This window comes from Coenobita brevimanus, chromosome 100, assembly GCF_032717465.1.
Source record: "Coenobita brevimanus isolate Jiangsu-jjx chromosome 100, ASM3271746v2, whole genome shotgun sequence".
NCBI lineage: Eukaryota > Metazoa > Arthropoda > Malacostraca > Decapoda > Coenobitidae > Coenobita > Coenobita brevimanus.
Genome location: NC_137053.1, coordinates 51701433 through 51728367, shown reverse-complemented (window position 1 = coordinate 51728367; position 26935 = coordinate 51701433). Strand labels below are relative to the sequence as shown.

Below are 26935 nucleotides of genomic sequence, written 5' to 3'. Positions count from 1 at the left end.
AATATTTCAAAATTTAATTTCCTTTTTTTTTGTGAGTAAGAATAGTACATTAGTCACCATGTCTCTATATGGACAGTTGTTTGCTCAGACGCAGCCGGAAGCTGATCGTCCGTCACGAGTAGGGCGAGATCATGTAACTATTCAATTGGATGAGGCTGAGGAACAGTTCGGTGCTACTAACAGAACGCTGCTTTCACACTCGACCCCTTGTTCATACATTATGAGTTCACACCACTCTCTCACAAAACCGCGCGATATCCCAATTTTGGAATTGAATCAGCTACAAGGGATAGAAGCTACATCTCGCCTTGAAATGTTTTGTGAGGCGGTGGAACAGACTCACACTAGCAACGCAACTAGAATTCAGGTTGCCAAGAGTCGAATGGGTTCTGAATTGGCCACTTTTATTCATAACTATCAAAAGAAACATTTTGCACTGTCATGGCCCGAGCTTAAAAAATTCTTGAATGCGGAGTTTGCCATCGAGTTGAGTGTAGATCGAGCGTGGCAAGAGTTAGAGAACATGACCTATGACTGGGAGGAATCACCCCAGGCGTTTGTACATAGGTTCATGTGTAAGCATGCGGCTCTCGAAACAAAGTTCCCGAAAGAAAGGTTTCCCTCGCGAGATAAACGGATCAAGAAGAAACTGTGGTATGGTCTTCCACTTGAGTCTAGGGAAAAATTGGAAGCTTACCTTGATGACGGATATCCAATCCGTAAATTCATCGACAGGATCGAAAATGAAAGGCAGCTTCTCGAAGAGAGGTATACCACCAGAGTTAATGCAATGCCGGATAGAGACAATAAAAGTGAAAATCCCTCAGATACCAATGTAGTTGATAATCCACCAAGACCATCCCATGATAACTGCCAATCCGAGTCAGACAAGGAAGTGACTGAATTGAGAGCTCAATTAAAGGATTTGAAAACAAATTTAGAACAACTCAATCAAAAACAATCTACTGAAACACCGAGGCGAAAATACTGCAGTCATTGTTTGAAGAGTTCACATACGTTGCGAGAATGTTGGGCCAAACCACCACCAGGCCACTGTTTTGATTGCCGTAGGTTGGGATGTCGTAGAGGCAGTAATGATTGCCCAGGGCGCATAAACCGCAGCGCAGCGATGCGGGGCAATAACAGATTTCACCCACCCAGTCCAAATGTGAGGCAGACTGCCACTCAAAGTAAGTTCCCCCATCAGGCTATTTGACTAACCGCCGGTATAACATCGCCCACAATAAGTGTCAACGTGAATGATAAAATAGTGGAAACTGTTGTTGACACAGGGAGTGGATATACCTTAATTAAAGAGGCCACCGCGAAGCGGTTAGGAACAGAAATAAACACGAGGAGAAATCCACCGAGATTACAGGGAGTCACAGGAGCGCCACTCCGTATCCTGGGTATGGTCAAAGTAGATATTAGAGTGGGAGATGAGAAAGTTCATCAACAGTGGTGTCCAGTCGTTCCGAACGCCTACTTGACTACTGAAATGTTGTTGGGATGTGATGTCCTCGGACAATCTCCGTTGATCTGGAATGGTGCACAACGAGCGCTAATGTGGGGAGGAGCCCCGTACGTCGTGAACTACGTTCCGCGGCGAAAAGGAAAAGTTGAACGAGTCCAGGCCACACCTATCAGAGCCGTCAGGAACCCTCAACAGTTGAAACAAATTAATCTTGTAACAGTAGAGAGACTCACCCCATATCAAACCAAATTCATTGCCGTGCCAGTGAGTGAGGAGCCTAAAACCACTTTACTATTTTACCCACAAGCACGTTTCAGTCACAATAGTCACCTTTACTTATTACAGGTGAATTCAGAGGGCCTAGTCTATTTGCCCCTCAATAATAGAGCCAAACAAGACAAACTGTTTCGGATAGGTACCATTCTAGGCTCATATGAAATTATTGACGATCCTCCTGTAAGTCCAGTTAACTCAGTAACCAAAATCCAAAATGATCTGATCCCTACCAGTGATCGAACAGATGAAAGTGGAACTCGTGTTCAACGACTCCGAAAGCTAATTGACGAACAGACATGGCCACACTTAGATTCGACTCAACAAGAAGAATTAGCTAACGTAATTCTGCAACACGATCCTCTCTTCATTTTGGAAAAAGGAGAACTAGGAACCATCAGCGGTCCCTCCGTTCACATTAAAGTAGCCGATCCACAGCCCAGCCGTGGACCGATCTATCGATACCCTGAACAAGCTAAACAGGTGATCGCTGAAATGTTGCAAGACATGGAAGAGAGAGAAATTATTGAAAGATCAACAGCTGCCTGGTTATCTCCTATTGTATTAGTTAACAAGCCGGACGGCAGCAAGCGCATGTGTTTAGATTATCGCCACGTGAATCAACACCTAGCCACGGATATCTATCCACTGCCCAGACTGGAAGAGTTAGTCGAGCAGGCTGCAGGTCATAAATACTATGTGACTCTTGATATGCGTGAGGCGTATTTTCAAATCATGTTGGACGAGGAAAGTCGTGATTTAACCACATTCAGTGATGGAGTCACACTTTACAGATTTAGGCGCTTACCATTCGGACTAAAATGTTCCCCAGCCATATTTTCCCGACGAATGCAGGACATTCTTACTCCATTGTTGAAGCAAGGATGGGTAAAGAATTATTTAGATGATTTGATAATCTGGGCTGATGACTTCTCCATGTTGTTGAGTCGCTTACAGCAACTATTCACTTTACTCTCACAGAATGGGGCCAAGTTAAATTTAAGTAAATGTACCTTTGGGTTAAAAGAAGTGACCTTTCTTGGCCATAAAATCTCAGCAGCCGGGAGTACGCCGGACCCAAAAAACATAGAGGCTATCAACAAAATGCAAAGACCCACCAAAGTAAAAGAAGTCCGGAGATTCCTTGGAATGTGCGGATTCTACCGAAAACACGTACCTTCGTTCGCAAAAATAGCAGCTCCCCTAACTAACTTAACCAGATCCAGAATAGCATTCGAATGGTCAGATGAGTGTCAATCTGCTTTTGATCAATTGAAGTCGAGCTTAGTGAATGCGCCAGTATTGGTAAGAGCCAACGTGACTCGACCATTCATTGTAACCACCGACGCGAGTAACACTCATATTGGTGGCGTATTGAGTCAGATCCAACCAGACAACTCCAACTTGCCAATTGGTTACTTTTCCAAAAAGCTCAATCCTTGCGAGAGAAAATATTCCGCAACAGACAAAGAAGCATTGGCAGTTGTTCTCACATGCCGTAACTATCACCATTACTTGTGGGGTTCTCATTTTACTATCTTGACAGATCATCAACCGCTTACTAGTATATTTAAGCGAAAAACCAAATCCCCACGTATGAACAGATGGATTCTCGAGATGCGTGAGTACGACTACAACGTGCAGTATGTCAAGGGTAAATATAATGTAGTCGCTGATCAACTATCTAGACCTGTCAGAGTGATATTCCACCAGTCAGAAACCAACTGGCTTGGATTTAGTCGAGACGAGATGAGAGCTAAGCAACGAGAAGAACCCATGTGGGATGAGTTAGTTAAGTACTTGCGTAGTGAGAAGCTCCCTGCTAAAAGACTACCGAAAGCTATGTTGAGCCAGTTCGCATTGATTGATGAACTATTATATTTTGCCCGTGAAACAAGTGATGGTAGCATCCAATATTGTTTGGTGATTCCTAAGTCAATCAGTAGAGAAGCAATCAAACACGCACACGAAACCTCAGGACATCTAGGTCAGAAGAAATCTATTAAGAAAGCCGAAGAACTATTCTATTGGCCAAATCTAAAGGTAGATGTATGCGAGTATGTGAAACAATGTCCCACTTGTCAAAGATTCAAGGGTGAAACTGGGTTGCAGCAACCTTGGAAAGGTTTCCCGCCTGTAAGTAAACCATTGGAACGTATCGGGATTGACTTGACTGATATGGTTGCTGGATCTCAGGGTTACCGCTATGTCCTTACTGTGATAGATCATTATAGTAGGTTCGTCAAATATTATGCCATCAGGGATAAACATACACAACACATCATACACTGTCTTGGGCAATACTTCACCGACTTTGGGACGCCACGAGGTATCGTGCTGGACAACGGCGGAGAGTTCACGAGTGGAGAGTTCAAGAAGTTCTGCCGGAGGAACCAGGTGGACTTGTTCTACGTTACCCCTTATCATCCCCAGGGAAACTCTACCACTGAAAGGATGCATCGGACAATGAAAAGCATCCTAGCGTCTCTCTGCAATGGACATCCCTTACGTTGGCCTCAGCTGCTTCAATCGTGTCAAACCGTTATAAATCAAGCGGTGCACTCGAGCACGGGACAACAACCTTATTATGCCTTCTTCTCACGCCATCCCCCTCGCCTCATTGGTACCTTATTGCCTTCTGTGGATGCAGAGGAGGACGACCTGGCGATAGCACACACACTCATAAAGGATACAACCCAACGGATGACGAGGCGATACCGAGAGGTGGCCAATAGGCGGAGGAAAGCACAGAAGGTTGAAGTCAATAGCTTAGTGTGGGCGAAAAAAGAGACCATACAGCCGGGTACCTGTAGAAAACTGAATGCCAAATGGGACGGCCCGTACAAAGTGATTGAAGTACTGCTAGATGGAAGTGTTTATATCATTGAAAATGTATTTAGTGGAAAAAAAATACAAAGGGCTGCTGAAAAGGTAAAACCATATTACGGTACCGAGGAATGGCTCTTAGAACCGCTGCAGCGGGAGCTCGCCCCGGAGCCCGAGGATGAGCGATTACCACCGCGAGTGAGGATTGCCCCTCGGAGACTCATAGAGGAGTGTTAGAAAAGTGGATAAGTGCATGTGACGAATGTTGTGAAACATAACTGCTTAAAGTTATGTTCCGGGTGGACTCATCCCCGAGGAGAGGGTGTAAAAAGGAAAAGAGTGAAGAGTTCCTGTTGGAACAGGGAAGTGCCTTACTTCGAGGGGAGCAGCTGATCCCCTCACCTTACAGTTAGCACGGTTTGTGAGGTAGTGGAGTCTTCAGGACAGAATGAGCGCTCACCTCTTACGGGCGGAAAGCTGGAAACAAAAGGACAGAGTGAATGTAATTGTGAATGGAAGAGTGTAAGGAAGCGCCTCCCGTGGTGATCTCAATCTCGAGAGACCCTGTCGAGCTCAGGTGAGTGACAAGCTATCCTCCAAAACCTGAGGCTGACTGGGGCATAAATTCCCTCATAACATCTCGAGTAAGGAGTGATCATACCTCCTAATGTAGTGAGTAAGCGACCTTCCGAGGTACGCATCAGGTGTTTAATGTGGACCGACAGGTGCCACCGATTGTGGGGAAAAGTATTCCAATTCAAAATGTTTATAGCAGTTATCAGAGTAACAACATTCCATCCATGCACATGTCATAGAAAATTGACTTGGGTAAAATTTGTTTTCCGAACGTGGGAGCCGTGTAGTGCCACACATTTGATATTCATGTATGTATTTAGTAGTACTGTAATTTTAAGTTAGATAGGGTGTAACCTGAATATTAGTTTATAAGTTCCTACCCTAAGTAGTAATTCATATATTAATTACTGTAGGGCTAACTCTATTTTTTATATGTATGTACCTCTGTATCTATGCAGTGGGTGATGTAATTGTGGATGTTGAGCTATGGGAATTCCCCGTCTCGTAGAGTAACGAATAACAGACAGATGTGCCAACGTTTCTTGTCGTTGTTGGACGCTGAGTTTAAACCTTAAACAGAGTAATGATGATTATACAATTCTTTCCGTAACCTAGTTGTGAAATGTTTGCTAATGAAGCTGCTAGAACACAAGTATGTAAGATTAGCAGTCCAAAAGGCCTAAATAATGTCATTTGTGAGGATTTAAAGTCCCGTTTACCTTGACCGTCACTAGATGGCATGAGCTGCTCTCAGATTCAAATTGAAATAGTGATAGAATCAGTATCTAAATTAAGTAAGGAATAAATCCCAAATTTTCCCCAATTCAATCAAAAGTCTTGTCGTCATGGGTACACTGCTAAATAAATTGTAAAGAGAATTGAAACCCACCATACTTCAAAAACACCACCTCATTTGACTTGAGCAGTGGCGTCCTTAGTGCCCGACATACCCCACTTGCTGCCCAGACATCGTGTGTAACAGACGTTCGTTTAGGTGAGTCGTCCACATTTCTTCTTCCTCCCCCTCTTTTTCTTTGTTTAATCCATACTTATTGTGAACTATGAGAAGTAATATTGTTGAGAGTTTAACGTAGTGACTTGCTGCCCAGACATCGTGTGTAACAGACGTTCGTTTAGTCCCCAGACACCGGCGGCGACGTCCGTGGGAGCACGCCATTATTCCCAAGTATTGCCCATAGACTTTTACACTTACACTTACAGCACTCACGAGTTATTATTACAAACCGAAGGTATTTGTTGTGTTATTAATGATTCTATCAAGGGAATTCTTTTTTTTTGTAGATAAGGAATAGAAGTATAGAAGTGATATGTTCTGTAACGGAAAGGAGAATTCAAATTCATCAACTGTTCTCTTTCTTTAAAATTAGTTTATTAGAAAAAAAATTATAATCAGGAGTGTGGAAGGGAACTTACTGATTGTGAACAATAATGTGATATTTAAGTTGTACCTCGAGGCTAAACAAGCCCGAGTGATTGAGGTGTTCCTAGTGATTGTATTTCTTTTTTTTTAATTATTCCTCGAGGCTAGACAGGCCCGAGAGATTATGTATTTCTAGTGATTATATAACATTGTCGATGGTGAAACGTGAAAAACAATACTGATTTGATGTGAGAACCGAGAAAATTATATGAGGAGAATACCTTATATGGGTGAAAGATGAATACAAATAATCATTCTTATTGATACGAGGCTATGCCAGCCCGAACAGACAAATCATATCCGTAAAAGTGTCCCTGTCTTGAGGCCAATGTTGAGCCCAAGAGTAACGGCCAAAAAGAAAGTAAAGTACAACGACTCCATATCTCGAGTGTATCAAATTGTTTCGTCTGGTAATAATGTTAGAGGAATGATCACCCAAAAGCCTTAGTAACATTTACAATCTTCTCCCATACTAAAAAGGGTCATGTAATAAAGAAATGATAGTTTTGTGGAAATTAACAGAATTATTAAAGTAGAGTAAAGTATATAGCATTTTCTTTTCTTTATTAATATACCTAATCAAGGAAATTATGTCCTCAAGCCAAATTCACTCCCCTTCCAATTCAAGATTCCTTCGCTGAGGGAACGACAACCACCTGAGGTATCGACTAAATCTAAACTCGGCCAAACACTACAAACGCTACCACAATTCATTCTTTTCATAAATATTTACCATCCACTATATTAAGTCGAGTACCACGTGTATATCCATGGGTGAGTTGATCAATACCCACAACAGGTAAGAAAATACATTAATCAGCATTACACTGGTGGCAACTGGTGGGATAAAGTTTCAGGCTTTACATAAGGTGGCAGAAAAAATTACATCTCACCAGAAACTATGTGGCAGGGAGGTGAGATAATTTGCCACAATCCTCCCAACCAAATATGAGTTATATTGCAAAGTATTTGACGGCGTTCCTGTTGGATCATCGTCTATTAAAGGTCCAACCGCACTGCCTCCTGTGCTTATGGGCAGTGTGCCACCGAAAGTGAGTAAGCACTGTGTTGACAAGATAGAGTCTGGGATATTAAACACTCTTAAATCCATGAAGATCTATGCATACAATGTAAGAAGCCTCGCTGAAGATTACAAACTTGATAACTTAATAGCTGCACTGGAAAACATTAGTTGGGATATTGTAAGTTTGAGTGAGACCCACAGAAAAGAAGAAAAAGTAATTCAGCTAAATGACAGTGGCCACCTATTTTACCACAGAGGAAGGGAAAATGAAAGAGTTAGTGGTGTAGGATTTCTAATTAACAGAAATCTTGCAGACAACATTGTTAAATTCAGCAGTGCATCTGACAGAGCAGCAGTGGTTGTAATTAGACTGTGCAAAAAATATACCCTGAAAGTGATACAAGTATATACACTAACTTCTCAGAGCTCAGATGAAGAAATTGAAACATTCTGTGATGACATCTCCCAGATTATGGAAGAAGAAAAGACCACCTATACTATACTCAATGCAAAAGTTGGAAAATCAAAAAATGGAGAAACATGTATGGGAAAATTTGGAGTGGGAGAAAGGAACGAAAGTGGAGAAATGTTGGTAAACTTTGCAGAAATGTTTAACATGAGAATAATAAACACATTCTTTCACAAAAGAACAGGGAGAAGTTGGACCTGGAGAAGCCCAAATGGAGAAACAAAGAATGAAATCGACTTCATTATAGCAAATAAGAATAACACAATCACAAATGTCACAGTTGTCAACAAAGTAAATATTGGAAGTGACCATAGAATGGTGGGTTGCACAGCAAGATTCAATTTCAAAAGTGAAAGAAAGAAGATGATTAAAGACAAAAAGATATGCCCACTAAAAGTCAGCAAAAACAAAGCAGCTTTTCAGTTGGAAATAAGGAACAGATTTCAGGCTCTCAGTAATGCTGAATGTGACATTGATGAGCTGAATGACAAACTAACAAAAGTGCTAAAAGAATCAGCGGAGGTAGTAGGAAAACCTAATACAACCAAAGCCGGGAAGTATTCAGAGAAGACACTTGAGCTTATGAAAAAAAGAAAGGTAATGAAAGTAAAAACAAAGAAAGATGAAATAGAACGAGCGGAATTAAACAAGCTTATCAACAAAAGACAAAGAGAAGAAACAAGAAAGAGAAACATGGATCAAATCAAAGAAACCATCAAAAAGGAAAAAGTCTGAAACAGGTCCGAAATAAAATGGCACTTGGAAAGCAACAAATTACATCACTAAAAGACAAAAACGGTGAAGCCATTAAATGCAGAGATATGATGCTGAGGAGAGTTCAAGAATTTTACAAAGAACTGTAGCCTATGCATCAAAGACAGTAGTACCAATAGCTAACTTTTCTGCTGACACATGTGAAATACTTGAGGAAACACCAGACGAAGTAAATATTTCTCTTAAAATTATGAAAAGAGGGAAGGCTCCGGGAGAAGATGGAATAGTAGCAGATTTACTGTTGGATGCAGGAGCAGAAGTACAAAATAGGCTTGCTCACTTATTTACCCAATGTATAAAACAGAAGAAAATTCCCAAAACATGGTGTAATGCAATTGTTATTCTACTTTATAAAAAAGGCGACTCAAAAGACCTTAGTAACTATAGACCCATTAGCTTGCTATCAGTCATTTACAAACTTTTCACTAAAGTCCTTACAAACAGAATAGCTACAAATTTTGAGGAAAACCAACCTCGTGAACAGGCAGGATTCCGATGCGGGTATTCGACCACTGATCATCTGCAAACAATGAATCAGCTAACTGAGAAAACTACAGAATATAATAAACCACTGTGCCTAGGTTTTGTTGATTACGAAAAGGCTTTCGACTCAGTGGAGCACATAGCAATTATAAATTCATTGCGAGAACAAGGAGTGAATGAGAACATTGTAAAACTGCTCGAAAACATATATATAGAGGGAACTGCTACAGTTAAATTACATAAGGACTCAGAGAAAATTAAGATTGATAAGGGCGTGCGTCAGGGAGATACAATTTCACCAAAGTTATTTACAGCATGCCTAGAAAGTATTTTCAGAAAGCTAGACTGGGAAAACAAAGGAGTAAACATAGATGGAGAAAAGCTAAACCATTTAAGATTTGCAGATGACATTGTCCTAATCTCAGAAAAAGCAGACATTGCAAGAAATGTTAAATGACCTGAATAGAGAAAGTCTCAAAGTAGGGCTAAAGATGAACCGGAGTAAAACTAATGTTTAATCCTCAAACACAAAAGAATAAGTGAAGAAATTCTTGAAGAAGTTGAGGAGTACAATTACCTGGGACAAATACTAAAATTAACAAAAGATAATGATAGCGAAATAAAAAGACGCATTACAATTGGATGGAAAGCTTTCGGTAAACATAGAGACATTATGAAAAATAGCTTGCCAGTTTGTATGAAACGAAAAGTATATAACGAATGTATAATTCCAGCTATGACGTATGGTTGTGAGACTTGGAAACTAACAAAATCGATGGAAAATAAATCAATTCGTTCTCAGAGAGCAATGGAAAGGTCAATGTTGGGAATATCTTTAAGAGACAGGAAAAGATCAACTTGGGTGAGACAGCAGACTAAAGTCAAAGATATAGAAGTTATAAAAGAACAGAAATGGAGGTGGGCAGGCCATGTAGTAAGAACAAGGGATAATCGATGGAGCAAGAGGTTAACTGAGTGGACACCAAGAGATGGTAAGCGTAGCAGAAAAAGGCCAGACAGGAGGTGGAGAGATGAGATAGAGAAATTTGCAGGGAAAACGTGGCAAAGATTGGCTTAGTCAAGGATTTCGTGGAGAAGGTTGGGGGAGGCCTTTGTTCAGCAGTGGACTTGTAATGGCTGATGATGATGATTATATATATATATATATATATATTGTTACGGAACAAAGATAATGTACACTTTAAGTGAGAATACTAAAAATCACTACAGTCCCGTAAAGTTCCAGGTTCAAAACAAAAGAGTTAGGTAAAATTACAAGTTAAAGTTTAATGCTCAAACTAACAACAAAACATTCAGGACTCATAAGGATAATGTAATGGCAAATAAACAGGTTAAATATATGGTTAACTGCAATAGCCTCTATTAACACGAAATTAGCAAGAGTAAATTTATCTAAGTCAGCCCTGATAAAATGAGATACCAGATAATACTCAGTGAATGCCAGATAAATTATTACAGATACAAACTATTATCAAAAATGACTGACATAACCCAACATTAATCAAAAACCTCACTAGGCCTAAGAATTAACCTTATGCTACACAGTACAAGAAAAAATGCAATAACACTTATACTCAAATTACACACAGCTGCTAGATGTTTGGAGATTTCTTGAGCACTCACAATAATAATATCTGTACAGGGGAGGACAGAGATGTGAACAAAATGAGGAGCAGATCTAAGTGGCAACGATGCAGAGACTGAGCTCATTATATAGGGGCCAGCAGAGCTTGATACAATTTGTAAGAAGGACGTGCAAATGAAGCCATGGGAACAAAGAGCTGAAAATCCCGTACTGAACTCCAGAAATGACGACTTACTCTACTATAACGGTAGAAGCGGGGGACTGAGGCAGAACACGTTCGTGATCAAACATGCAGCATACTGTGCGTTAAAATTACACAAAGGATGATGAAATCATAGGCTATGTAACACCTCCCCACAAAGAAAAAGAAATTTACAAAGGAAATTTCTTATTACTCTAAAACAATCTGTCTAAAGTCTAGATAAGCAATCTGCAATAACATTTTCTTTCCCCTTGACATGTTGTATGTCTAATGAATACTCCTGAAGAAGTAGACTCCATCTTGTCAATCTCTGATTTTTATCTTTAAACTTACTAAGGAATTTCAGTGGGTTATGATCGGTATAAATGACTATGGGGTCAAAACCAGAACACAAATAAAATGAAAAATGCTGTAAACCCAAAATCAAGGCCAAAAGCTCTTTCTCAATAGTTGAGTAGTTCTTTTGAGGTGGAGTGAACTTCTTACTGTAATAAGATACAGGGTGTTCAATACCCTGATCATCCTCTTGCAGCAAAACAGCCCCAGCTCCTGTATCACTTGCATCAACAGCCATCTTAAAAGGCTTAGCAAAATTTGGAGTAGCGAGCACTGGCTGACTTAATAGGATAGCTTTAAGTTTGTTGAAAGAGGATTCACAGTTATCGGTCCAGACAAATTTAACTCCCTTTTTCAGTAGGTCTTTAAGTGGTGATACAAGAATAGAAAAGTTAAGAACAAATCTCCTGTAATAACCTACCATTCTCAAAAATCTTTGTAGCTCTTTCCTACTTTTAGGTCTGGGAAGATCACTTATAACCTGAACCTTAGCTCCTGGTGGTGCAACATGTCCATCACCAATTACATACCCAAGGTACTGAACTTTAGCTTGACCAAACTCACACTTTGATAAATTAGCTACAAGATTAGCATGAACTAAACGGTCAAGAAATTTACTGACATGGCATAGGTGATCTTTCCAGTTGTCACTGAAGATTAATACATCGTCAATATAAACAACACACCCTGCCAAACCCTCTGTTACAACATTCATGAGCTTCTGAAATGTGGCTGGTGCATTCTTCATACCATACGGCATTACAGAAAATGCAAAAGCCTTTCCTAGTGTTACAAAACATGAGATCTCCCTAGCACGTTCAGTCATAGGTACTTGCCAGTATCCCTTTAACAAATCAAACTTACTTATGTACCTAGCCTTTCCGATCTTGTCTATGCAATCTTCCACACGAGGGAGAGGGTAAGTGTCTGTTTTAGTTATCTGATTAACACGTCTGTAGTCGATGCAAAGCCGCTGTGACCCACCTGGCTTAGGGACTAGAGTGACAGGAGAACTCCACTCGCTCTGACAGGGCTCAATCATCTTGTGGTCCAACAGGTAGCCAAGCTCCTTCTGGATGAGAGGAACTTTCACTGGGTTCACACGGTAAGGAGGTAATTTAATTGGCTTTGCGTCTCCAACATCGACATCATGCATCAACACAGTGGTTCTTCCTGGAGTAGCACGGAACACTTGCGGGTACTCCTGCAGTAATGCCGAAAACTCCTGCCTTTCCTTGGGAGGTAGATGAGAAAGCTTAGTCTGGAGATCATTCATGATATCAGGATTCTTCCCCAAACTATCACTCAGGCTCATGCTGCATGGGAGAACTTCACTTGTAGACTCGGGTGGAACAGCTACAGTGCAGACTGGATTATTTTCGTCCCGCCTGTGATATAACTTTAGCATGTTGATGTGACATAGTTGCTTGCTCTTTCTACGATCTGGTGTGGCGATGACATAGTTGACATCACTGAGTTTCTTCTCCACGAAATAAGGACCACTAAACTTGGCTTGAAGAGGTTGCCCATGAACTGGTAGCAGAATCAAAACCTGATCTCCTGGCTGAAAGTGGCGTAACCTGGACTTCTTATCATACCATGTCTTCATCTTCTCCTGAGCAGCTCCTAAATTCTCTCTCGCCAGCTGTAAAGCAGTGGACAGCCAATCTTTGAACTTCATCACATACTCCAGCAGGTTGACGTCATCTTCCTCCGACAGCCAGCATTCCTTGAGTAACTTAAGGGGTCCTCTTACTTCATGGCCAAACAGTAGTTCAAAAGGTGAGAAGCCCAGTGATTCATTTGGAGATTCTCTTGCAGCAAATACAACGAATGGAAGACCTTTATCCCAGTCTTTCTGATGTTCCAAACAGTATTTCTTGAGCATCGATTTGAGTGTTTGATGATATCTCTCCAACGCTCCTTGGGTCTGGGGATGGTAAGCTGAAGACGTGATCTGGGTGATGCCCAACTCTTTCAGAGACTGCTTGAAAACGTTTGACATGAAATTACTTCCCCGGTCTGACTGTACCTCCTTGGGCAGACCAAACTTTGTGAAGAACCTAGCATTTCCTTAACCACGTTCTTTGCTGAGATGTTTCTAAGTGGAATGGCTTCAGGATAACGAGTAGCCATATCAATCAGGGTCAACACATAAGAAAAACCTGAAGAAGTCTTAGGAAGAGGGCCCACAATATCCACCAACACACGGGTGAAAGGCGCCTCAAAAGGAGGAATGGGAACTAGAGGTGCAACCTTTTCGGTCTGATTACACTTCCCCACAACTTGACAGGTGTGACAAGACTTACAATACCAGGAAACATCCCTGAAGATACCTGGCCAGTAGAAGTGTTTCAAAATGCGTGCCACAGTCTTCCTCACTCCAAGGTGTCCTGCCAAACTGGAATCATGAGCCACTCGAATGATATCCTGCCTACAAACACGAGGGATGACAACTTGATGTACAACCTCCCATTCACAGTCGGCTGATGCTGTTGGGGGTCTCCATTTCCTCATAAGTACTCCTGACTTTACATAATAACAAGTAGAAGCACCGGCTGACTCTTCTTCACTGTAAGCAGAGTTAGCTAGACCTTTCAACTCAGGGTCAGCAACCTGCAACTCAACCAACTCTTGACGAGACAAATTATCAACACTACGGGGTACTGCCTCATCTGGTGAGTGGTCCAAATTAGCAAGAAAAGTGTCAGCTAGGATAACATCATCATCATCATTATCCTCTAAATCACCAGTAACTTTAGACTTAGCCCTAGTGACAGCACATGCAGGGAACACATCAGGGACATCACAATCCTGGGACACAGCCACTGGCTCACTAGACAACTGAGGAGCTGGACACACCTGACTTCCACCAATATCATTTCCAAGTAAGAAAGTTACACCCGACATTGGGAGTGTCTCAACCAACCCAACCATAACGGAACCATTAACAAAACCAGACTCTAAATTCACTCTGCACAGAGGGACAGAGAAGTAATTATTCCCTACACCTTGTAAGATTACAGTTTCATCAGAGGAATTAACATTAGGGCCTAGAACACTGGTCAGCATAAGGGATTGGCAAGCACCTGTATCACGATATATTTTAACTGATTTCCTGTCATTATTGTCCAGAGGACTGACAAAACCATCAGACAGGAAATTAGCACATGAACTCTTGAGAGTGTCACCCACGTTACTGCTCAAAAGAGGAGCTCCATCATGAGAATTTAAGTTACCCCTCAAAGCAGGTTCAGTTAACTCAGTTGAAGAATTCTGGGAACTCTCAAGGGTGGACACTAGACCAATTGACTGAATATTTAAAGACTCCTTTTTGTTCACATCACGCTGTCTCCTGAAACATTTCTCCGTAGTATGACCAAGCTTACTACAATAAGTACATTTACTTTTCTGAAATCTAGAGGTGAAGCTGGTATTTACTTCCTGAGAAACATCATCTTTATTCTCTTTCCTATTACCTGTACTCTGAGTAGAGGCAACGTACTTACTCTCAGCTTTCCCTTTTTCTTTAGAATATCTCTTGTGAGTGAGAACATATTCATCAGCTAAAACTGCAGCATCAGACAAATTATCTATTCTTTTCTCATCAAGATATAGGCTTACATCTTTATAAATACACCTTTTGAAGTCCTCCAGCAAAATCATCTGCTTAAATTTTCAAAATCAGAATCCACATTCTTAGAATTTAACTACTGCTCTAACAGATCTTCTTTGATTTTTGCATACTCAACATGGGATTGCTTATCTTGCTTGTAAGTTGTCCTAAATTTTACTCTATAGGCTTCAGGAACAAGCTCATAGGCCTTAAGAATCAAGCTCTTAACTACATCGTAATTATCAGACTGATCCTGAGGCAAAGATGCATAAGTTACTTGAGCTTTACCGGTGAGAACAGTTTGAAGGAGTACTGGCCAATACTCCTTAGGCCAATTAAAACCTGTAGCTACCCTCTCAAACAACTGAAAATACTTTGTTAAATCAGATTCATTAAAAGGAGGGACAAGTTTAACATTTTTAGCCACATCAAAATCATCAGAGTTAGATGATCCAGTTCCACCTTGTTTCATGCGATACTCATGGTCTGCCTGAATCCTAGCAATTTCAACTTGTGCCTCAGCCTCCCTAGCACGGGCCTCCTGCAGGGCTAGCTGTAACTTAGCTAATTCAATCTGCGTTTGCTCATTTGGAGGAGTTACATTAAACAGGCTTTCATTAATCAAGTCAACAATTTGATCTTTAGAATGATGAGAGCGAACAACAATTCCCAATTGTTGAGGAACAAGCTTAAGTTCATTCTTTGTTCTGTTTTCTATATCACACACTGTTTGCACATTTGACAAAAAATCTTTGGCTTCATCAAGTGTAGTAATAGTAGACATAATTAATAAGTAACAGTCACAAAATATCAAGCAATATCCTTATGATAATATCCTGAATATCCTGATATGAGGTCGCCAAATTTATGTTACGGAACAGAGAAAGATAATGTACACTTTAAGTGAGAATACTAAAAATCACTACAGTCCCGTAAAGTTCCAGGTTCAAAACAAAAGAGTTAGGTAAAATTTCAAGTTAAAGTTTAATGCTCAAACTAACAACAAAACATTCAGGACTCATAAGGATAATGTAATGGCAAATAAACAGGTTAAATATATGGTTAACTGCAATAGCCTCTATTAACACGAAATTAGCAATAGTAAATTTATCTAAGTCAGCCCTGATAAAATGAGATACCAGATAATACTCAGTGAATGCCAGATAAATTATTACAGATACAAACTATTATCAAAAATGACTGACATAACCCAACATTAATCAAAAACCTCACTAGGCCTAAGAATTAATCTTATGCTACACAGTACAAGAAAAAATGCAATAACACTTATACTCAAATTACACACAGCTGCTAGATGTTTGGAGATTTCTTGAGCACTCACAATAATAATATCTGTACAGGGGAGGACAGAGATGTGAACAAAATGAGGAGCAGATCTAAGTGGCAACGATGCAGAGACTGAGCTCATTATATAGGGGCCAGCAGAGCTTGATACAACTTGTAAGAAGGACGCGCAAATGAAGCCGTGGGGACAAAGAGCTGAAAATCCCGTACTGAACTCCAGAAATGACTACTTACTCTACTATAACGGTAGAAGGGGGGGACTGAGGCAGAACACGCTCGTGATCAAACATGCAGCATACTGTGCGTTAAAATTACACAAAGGATGATGAAATCATAGGCTATGTAACAATATATATATATATTTATATATATATATATATATATATATATATATATATATATATATATATATATATATAATGTGTAAAATTATTAAGCTGCAGGGATGGAAAAGGTACTGTACAGGAAAAAACATAGACAACACAGCATTTGGAACTGGTGCAGAATCAGGGTTCTATATCTATTACTACATTCCACCAGGTACAAACAGTTTTTGAGTACAGTGTGGAATGTAGTGATTAGTAATGAACTCTGTCTCTCCTCCCATACCAAATGCTCTCTTATTTTTGTACCTTCTCCTCTCTGGCTTCTTCACTTTTTCTAGCCCTAGATCTTAACGATAATGCTGGTATAAAAATTGTTGTTTTCTAGTTTATGATCATTTCACTGAAGCTACTTACCAAATGAACTTTAGCTACACGATAAAACGACTGATACAGTATTTGTACAATGCTAACATGCAGTTAGGCTACAGGAATCCTTGGAGTTTAACAAATAAACTAATAACTTTAAGAGGATGACGTACAACCTGAGAGGAATTATAAATCTAATATAAATAATTTCAAACGGAATCTGAACCGTGATTATGGAAGAGGTATTAGATGCAAAATACTTTCAAATCTCCTTTCCAGGGAAGCTCTCCAAGACTTTAGGAATGTAAATAGTACGACTGGCTAGAGAGTAATGATTTACAAGTTGGAAATTATCTCTACATGTTGGAAACCCTTTATCAAACATAACGAATGAGAGATCATCTGCAATAATACGTTCCGGTAAACGTTAACACCACCACCAACACCACCGACATCATGGTCATCATCCCATCATGCCACATCTGGGCCACTGGAGAACATGAACCTCTCTCTTCTCCGTACTGATAAACCATTCACATCACCATATCAGCTTTGGAGGCTGCCAACGTACTGAAGAATACAAAAGATTTCCAACTCAGTTGATCCCATTGGATAGTCTACCCCAGATTTTGCAACAGTGAAAAAATTTGACACAATCATTATGCTCATGTAAATACTAAGACCCATAGATATATAAATATTTGAATACAGACGTAGGCAAATCAGTATTAAGCAAGAGATGGAGGTACAATACATGACTGAGTAAATTATGCATAGTTGACGTGACTGTATTACAATATTACAACAAAATATTGTTATGCATATTTCTCTCACAATCAAAATCAACATAATTTCTAATGAAGGGAAAACAGTATTTACTGTAAGTAAAGGGATTTGTCAGGGCGTGGGTGTCCGGGCCTTCTTTTTTCTGTGCAATCTGTTTTCATTCTTCCAATGAAACGCAACATGGTTTCTCCCCTCTATCCACCCCTATATATATATATATATATATATATATATATATATATATATATATATATACTTTTTTTTATGCAAGGAAGAAGGAACCAAAGGCCATGAGCCCGCAGTAAGTTCCCTCCAAGAGAAAAACAAAATACAATAGAGAGCCTGTCTGTGCGTTTGTTCGTTTCTTTCACGAGAACAGTAATAGATTAAGACTTAATTTTTGTTTTTGCCTTAGGTGAGGGTAAGTCCACGGAGTGTCAGAAAAATACCAAACAGAAATTGGAAATCATGCGCAAAGCGACCGCTCGATATTGTCGGAAGTCGCGACACCCGAAAATATGCGAAAATCATTTTTTCGATTCTTTGGTCAGAACTGGTCACTGGAGGCTCAGTAACGATATGGAAACAAAGATAAAGGTATCTGCAAACATTTTGTGATGGAAAGGCTATTAGTTAGTCCCGCATATTTTTATGGGCAAGCGCTAGTATATATATATATATATATATATATATATATATATATATATATATATATATATATATATAAACGGTATACAACGTAAAAATGTAGTCACAATCTGCACCCACGAGTCTGAAAGCCACAGCAATCAATTTGAGCTCAGAGACAATCCACATTTTTTTTTTTTTCCAGTTTTTTTTTTTTTTTTTTTTTTATGGTGTGTAAATCAAACCGGTGTAGCACCGTGCGGCGGTGATCACTGATACCTACACAGAAATTTAATCTGGATAGTGTCGATGGATACGTAGAACTGGCCGGGGCTTATCTTATATTCCTGCTTCCCTTTCTCTATTTAACCATTTGATGTTTATATGTGTGTTTTAGTAACTGCCGTATGATACAAGAAATGAATGATCCTTTGTTCAAAGTAATAGGTACATACCTGTTGAACCTTATTATCCTTTGTGTGTGTGTGTGTGTGTGTGTGTGTGTGTGTGTGTGTGTGTGTGTGTGTGTGTGTGTGTAAAAAAAATGACAAGAAGGAGCCCGCAGAGAACTGTAAAATCGATGTGACATGTTACACTATGTCATGTGACTCTCATCTTTAACCAACATTTTCAGATTCAGTTCCTCTCATCTTTGACACACAGCACATCCACCAGCTCTGAGCTAAATCGGATCAAAACTGTCTGAGATTTGTTTCCATATGACATTGACCTTTGATCCATTGCTCTCTAAAAAGAATTACTTCATCTTTGGCTGACTCAGTGTTTCAGGAAAGCTTGAACCAAACTGGGAAAAACTTACTGAATTATACTATTCTTACACACACACACACACACACACACACACACACACACACACACACACACACACACACACACTTGTTTTCTTGTCCGTTGATCAGCTACTGTAGTTCAGAATATATTGCTCCATAAAATGTTCCAGACTGGCTACACTCACTGAAATTGACCAAATAATAGTGATTAAAACGACCTGTTATTAACTCAGACCAACCTTAAGCTGCCCCACCACTCCTGATCTGGCAAGGAAGGTGACACACGGGATCCTCTCCTCTGCATAACTAAGCCGGTTGCCTGTATCGAGATATCTCGTTTCAGAAGAGCCTCACATTGCCGTCTCACACCTTCGTTATCTGACACGCACACTAATAATCTCTCTCTCTCTCTCCCACTTCATGGCGATGATGGTTTTTTCCACAAGATTTTATAAAATTTAGGAGAGTATTTTCAAAATGTAGAGCTTAGATACATTCTTCTTTAATTCATTTATAACTATGGCGGTATTCTCAGCTCAAAAATTTTTCTTTCAGCAGGAAGGTTAAAATGAAAGTCACGTCGTACTTGTGCTGAAGGGTGAAGCTACTGGTCTCACTTTTTATTCATATATATATATATATATATATATATATATATATATATATATATATATATATGTTCAAACTGACCACCAGACAAATGAAAGCAGGCTTTAAGTACTTTCGTATATTACATTTTCGGACAAACCAACATGCAGACATGAGGGTTGAGGTCTTATATACACGCCTGCAGCAGGAAGGGGGACATAGAACAAAGGAAGACCTGACCTGATCTGACCCAAGACCTCACCTCACCTCACCTTGGCCTAACTTAAGCCCCTGTCACGCATACGCAACTCAAGGTCCGATCGTCGCGCGACTCAAGGTCGTGTCTTACTTGGCTCCCATGCCTCCCGACTGGCCCCGAATCTGCTCTGCCCATGACTGCCTAACGACCGCGTCAGGACTGCCTCACAACTGGTCGTGACGTCCTCAAGAACGCGACAAGATCATGAGGTGACTGCGAGGCGACGGAGCTACGAGTCTTCAAATTTGATATTTAACGAATTTTTGTCAGCCACGACCATGACACAATCCCCCACAAACGCAAGACTAATGCGTGACGCATTTGGGGAACGCATCCCGACCCCCCCACGACCGACCCATGGGGCGGGGCATCATACCTGGACCACCAATGACACCCAGAGTGGAGCAGGGCATCACACCTGGACCACCAATGACACCCAGTACATCACCATGGACCTCTCCTGTGTCTAGTCATTTGAGCAGGGACATGCAGTCATAATGTTTTTTTTTTTGTTGGCGACAGCATCACGACACGCAACAACCGCATCACGATGCATCTGATTGAGCTAAGACTGCTTCATGACTGACCTACGACACTCCCGACTGCGACGCAACTGTGACATGACTTTTGGCAAATCGCAAGGCGGCCACAATTTTTTAATGCGTTTGTTAAAAAAACGTGAGTCCCAACGAGTCGTCCCAGCGGCTCACAAGCTCCCTAAAGAGTCCGGACTTTGTCAGCGTATCAAGGGACGATCGATTAAAAAAATACGTTACGACCTTGAGTCGCTCCGCGGTCGGCCCTTGAGTCTCTTGTGTGCGACAGGGGCTTTACATCCTAACCATAGCAAGCCTACAGGTATACAAAGAATATCTAGCTGTGGGATACTAATTTATAATTAATTTTGTTAATTTTTCATATTTAAAATGACCATAGCTAATGTTTACATTATTCTCATATGTATCAGTAATTAAGCATGATTCACTTACATTTCATTTATCAAAGCTATTTGACCTACTAGTATCTTGGAATCTGGCCATTCAGTGTGGTGATCATTGGAAGCTTTGTGTTGGAATATGTCACTACACTGTTGTGCCGTTCTTGCACTATAATTATGCTGTGAGATCCTGTTTTCCAAGTCTTTTTCAGTTTTCTCATGCAAATTTATAATATATAGCCTATAATGTTTGACAGGCTATTCTTGATGGGGGTGAAATTACTCTTTCTATTTCCAGTATATTCTCCTGTGGTCAATCTGCATACGTTTCTTCACGGTGAAGTGAAGCTTCTTCATATATATATATATATATATATATATTGACAGGTAGATAGAATCTATAAAGAATGAACCACCGACATATTATATCGAAAATTCATCCTTTTCGAAGACAGCAAATACTATACAGATCACTCATCGAAGCAGGTCTTGTCAAAATATGTTGTAAATGATAATAGTTTGTAAGCAGGAGGAACGAAGGACTAAGAATGACTGTTGCCCTCTAGAGTTGACTGCCTGAAGCCTGTACATGGTTGACTGAGTATTCTACTTGACAAGGTTAAGTGCAATATACAAGATAATGTGCATACAGGATATGGCCGCAGCATAGAGCCTTAATGGAAGTATGTAGAGAACCAGTTTTGAAGAAGAGTGTTGAAATGCATTAGCCGTACAAATTGCATCACCACTGCTATAAAAATAATATGGTAACAATTAGTCTTATAATAACCTTTTCGGGTGCAGGAGGGATCGATGCTGAAGAATGCTACCAGTCCACATTTAAACTTCAGTCAACATGTTTTCTATCCAGTTTACCATAACTGCAACACGTGCGGCTACATCTTAGATTCTTACCATAACGCGATAACGTACGGCCATCTACGAGTCCTGACTTCTACCACCAAGCCATCACGACATTAGCTAAATATATTGTTATAATTCCATATTATTCTACTCTCCTCCTCATACTTCTTCCTATGTGTCCTTTGTTTTTGTTCCTTTCTAATCTTCGCTTCTTTCAACATGTACGAGCTAACAGAAAATTCAAGCCACACTGTCCCAGAGTGTGTTAAGTCGACCTTAACGTCTTTTCGTAGTCAGAGCTTACTCTATCATATTACATAATTTATTACTTGCTTTATTATCCAAGCTCTTATTATTCCCATCTTCCTAGTCCCTCTCTTCATCCCTCCCATCTTTCTCACATCCCTCTTCCGTCTCTCTGCGATTCTGTTCTGCCCAAATAATTTTCACCACTGTTTCTTTCTAACCTCTCCATCATTTTTATCCTTCTCTCTACTACTTCGCCGATATTGTTGACTCTACATTTTGCCTAATGCTACTGTAGGACACATATTTTCATTTGCTCGACGTACAGCCATAAGCAAATGTACTCCGACACTTCCTTGCCGGCTGTGCGAAGGAAGGTGCTATATAAAATGGTTTTATGTGACAGCAATATGAAGTACTCAGCAAAAGATCATGAGAGAGGAGGATACTCCTCCTACTTTCTCTATACTCATTTCAAAGCCAAAGGTGGCTGTTGTGTATAAATACGCAACGCCTTATCTTGCTCTCGTGTTCCTGAACTCGATTCTTCTGAATTCTCTACACTCTGGCTTCGGCTTTCCTGTCATTCTCTGACTAAATATATCTGTGCTCTTTACTTATCCCCTAATTCTACTGACTATCAAAAATTCTTCGACTATCTTACTTCTACGATGGAACACATTCTATCCATTTCTCCTTTCTCTGAAATCTCCATTCTAGGAGATTTCATTGTTCACCACCACCTTTGGTTCTCCTCTCCTTTCACGGATCCACCTGGTGAACAAGCCTACATCTTTTCTATCCTTAATGACCTAGAGCAGCTTGTACAACACCCTACCCGTATCCCTGACCGCCTTGGAGAGAGCTCCAACATACTTGACCTCTTCCTCACAACTAATCCTTCTGCTTACTCTGTTAACCTTTTCTCTCCGTTGGGCTCCTCCGATCACAACCTTATTACCTTAACCTGTCCTATCACTCCGGTACGGCCTGTGGACCCTCCAGGGAAACGTCGTCTGTGGCATTTTGGAGCCGTGGACTGGGAGGCCCTCAGGCAGTACTACTTTGATTTTCCCTGGAATGATTATTGCTTCCATGGCCGTGAGCCATCTGAGTGTGCCTTGTGCATTATGGAGGTTATTCTCTTGGGCATGGAGGCATACATTCCTTTCTCATACCCTTTGACTAACGCAAGAAAGCCTTGGTTTAATCACGCTTGTTCTAATGCTGTCCGCAACAAGGAGAGGGCCTACAAAAGGTACCGGAGCCAACCCACCCCTGAATCACATCATCTTTACGCTTCTGCCCGGAAACGTGCTAAGTCTGTTCTTCGCTCAACTAAAAATAATTTCATCCATACTAAATGCTCTCAACTCTCCAACTCGAATTTTTCCCGCTCCTTCTGGCACCTTGCCAAAAATCTTTCTAACAACTTTACCTCATCATCCTTCCCTCCTCTTTTCTACTCTGATGGTTCTGTAGCTATTTCTTCTACTGATAAAGCAGATCTCTTCACACACACTTTCTCCTCCAATTCCACCTTAGACGATTCCGGTGCTGTCCCTCCATCACTACCCCCCTCTGACTTCCTCATGGCTGACATTAAAATTTCTTCAGTTGATGTATTTTCTGCCATCACTGGCCTCAGTACTAACAAGGCATATGGGCCTGATGGGGTTCCTCCTGTTGTTCTCAAGAACTGTGCTTCTGTGCTTACACCCTGCCTAGGCAAACTCTTTCGCCTTTGTCTGTCAACTTGTACCTTTCCTTCTTGCTGGAAGTTTGCTCTCTTTCAGCCAGTCCCAAAGAAGGGTGACCACTCCCAACCCTCCAACTATCGTCCAATTGCTTTAACGTCCTGTATTTCAAAAGTTTTCGAGTCAATTCTCAATAGAAAAATTTTAAGGCATCTTTCCTATCACAACCTTCTTTCCGATCGTCAGTATGGGTTCCGTCAGGGACGCTCCACTGGCGATCTTCTCACCTACCTTTCAGACTCCTGGTCATCCTCCTTTCGGGACTTTGGCGAAAGCTTTGCCATTGCACTTGACATCTCAAAGGCTTTCGATCGAGTCTGGCATAAAACTTTAATTTCCAAACTGCCCTCCTACGGTTTCTATCCTTCTATCTGTGCCTTCATCGCTAGCTTCCTTTCTGGTTGTTCTATAGCCGCTGTTGTAGACGGCCATCGTTCTTCTCCTAGATCTATCAACAGTGGTGTTCCTCAGGGCTCTGTCCTATCACCAACTCTCTTCCTTTTATTCATCAATGATCTTCTAAGCTGTACATCTAACCCTATCCACTCATACGCTGATGACTCCACCCTTCACCTTTCCATTCGGTTCCCGCAATGCCCATCTCAACAGTTACTTCAACAAACAAGGGATGAGGCTATGGCACACCTAATGTCTGACTTGGCTCGTATCTCTGACTGGGGTAAAAATAATATGGTTGTTTTTAATGCATCTAAGACTCAGTTCTTACACCTATCAACCCGACAAAATCTTCCACAGGTATACCCACTAATGTTTAATAATATTCAGCTTAATCATGCATCATCCTTGAACATGCTTGGGGTTTCATTTACTCGGGACTTATCTTGGAAAGATCATATTACATCTCTTGTAAAATCTGCTTCCAAGAGATTGGGTGTGCTAAGCCGACTCCGCTCTTTCTTTACCCCTGCACAATTGTTGACTCTATACAGGGGTTTTATCCGCCCCTGTGTGGAGTACAACTCTCATGTGTGGGGAGGCTCCCCACATACAGCTCTTCTCAATAGGGTGGAGTCAAAGGCCTTTCATCTCATTAACTCTCCTCCTCTTACTGACTCCCTTCAACCTCTGTCTCTTCGCCGCACCGTTACATCTTTATCTCTTTTCTATCACTACTTTAATGGTCACTGCTCCTCTGAACTGTCAGCTTGCATTTCTCCACCTCTACGACGGGCGCGTAGCACCCGTCTGGCAGCAAACTCTCATCCTTTTTCTGTCCAACTCTCTAATGCAAGAGTTAACCGTTACTCCCAGTCTTTCATTTATGCAACAGGTCAGCTCTGGAACTGTCCCCCTCTGTCTGTATTTCCTGCTGCCTATGATCTCCAGTCTTTCAAACGCAATGTGTCCAGGCATCTCAAAATGATCGGATCTTGAATTTGGCTCTCTATTGTATTTTGTTTTTCTCTTGGAGGGAACTGTTACTGCGGGCTCATAGCCTTTGGTTCCTTCTTTCTCGCATTAAAAAAAAAAAAATCTCGCTGACATCGTTCAGAGAGGAAAGAAAACTACAGAAGGCGGGACAAAATGCCGGATGTGGATTGTAGGCGAACTTTAGCTCATGGCTCTATCTTGAAGCTCAGTTTGGCGAGTATATATTGACTCAAAGGATCAACATAGTAACCCTTTATCCCACGAATATGAGGTGGGAGTTATCGTGAAATAGGAAAAGGAAAGCATGCACGCATGCGCACGCATGCGCACGCACGCACACACACACACACACACACACACACACACACACACACACACACACACACACACACACACACACACACACACACACTCAGATGAAATAAAATGAGAACCATCAAGTAAGCGTAAAGTAAATGGGCCATACATCCACTAACTCGTTAAAGTCTTCAAGCCTTAATCACGCACAAAGTGAAGTCCAAACATTTAAGATATATGTCCAGTCACCTTTAAATGAGTGGCACTATGTAAACAATAATCCCAACCAACCTTTGAAGTTAAACCCCAAAGAACCACACTCGGTTAGATTGCCTTAGCCAGTAAGTCACCAGGCGTCCGTCTATTAGTTATACACAACCCAACTATCGTAATTTATGGTTTACTGACATGTTACTCAACGCAGACTTACCTGAAAGCAGCACTTTGACGGGTAAGTGCATAGCGGGCACCCTTTTCCTTAAGAATCATGTTTGAAGGTTTCTTCATATTTCTCTATATTTCGAAAACATTTGAAAATGTTAAAACACACTCTACCAGTATGCTGGCTTTTTATTTATTTATTTATTTATTATTATTATTATTATTATATTTTTTCAATGACATTAAAGCACCAGTAGTGTTAATATTCAGCAACATGTGCGAAATCAACATGAAAGCTCTTGCCCTCGGTTTTGACGTCCTTAGAGAGGTCCAGGTGGACCGAAAGTAAAAAAAGGAAAGAATCGAAGAGTAATACTCTCAGAAGTAGGAAAATAAGGTCGCTCTGTTATTGCAGTGATACTGACTCTTTCAAAGACGTCCTAGCAAGTGAACGTAGTACTGATCACTAACTAAATAACTCACTACGGGGATCTCTCCTTAGCTAAGTATAGTCATCGGACAGTGGTATAAATAAGATAAAAAATATTACTGGTAATGAAGGAGTTGCAGAGAAAAGACATTCACCATAATGGTCGTCTATCTTTTAGTGCTCAAAGTTTGCCATGACTACCAGCGATAATATAACCACATGATTTTGCGTATTCCAATTTTTTAAACGTCTTGTGCTCCTTAAGAATTGTTTCTTCCTACTTAATCTATTCAGTTCGACATCAATTATTATATTAATGGTACTATCGTATCAACTTACAGGATAACTCTGTCATCCGGATATGAACCCAGTGGACAGCAGGAAATTGATGCTGCAGTCCATCATCCTCCCGTTTGAGAGGTGGCGTACGGTTTGTGCAACCAGGCAGGTTCTCTGTTCGGGTTTATCAGCACTACCACAACA

At 40.7% G+C, this 26935-nt stretch overlaps 1 protein-coding gene across 1 annotated transcript in view; it reads right to left on the bottom strand.

Annotated features, from left to right (window-relative positions):
• The window catches only part of LOC145414654 (uncharacterized), a 147173-nt gene extending 121043 nt beyond the window's left edge, over positions 1-26130 (bottom strand). The window contains exon 1 of the mRNA XM_080284174.1: positions 26072-26130. Coding sequence (XP_080140300.1) covers positions 26072-26130 — 59 coding nt within the window. The remainder of the gene's footprint in view (positions 1-26071) is intronic.
• Between the last annotated feature and the right edge of the window lie 805 nt (positions 26131-26935).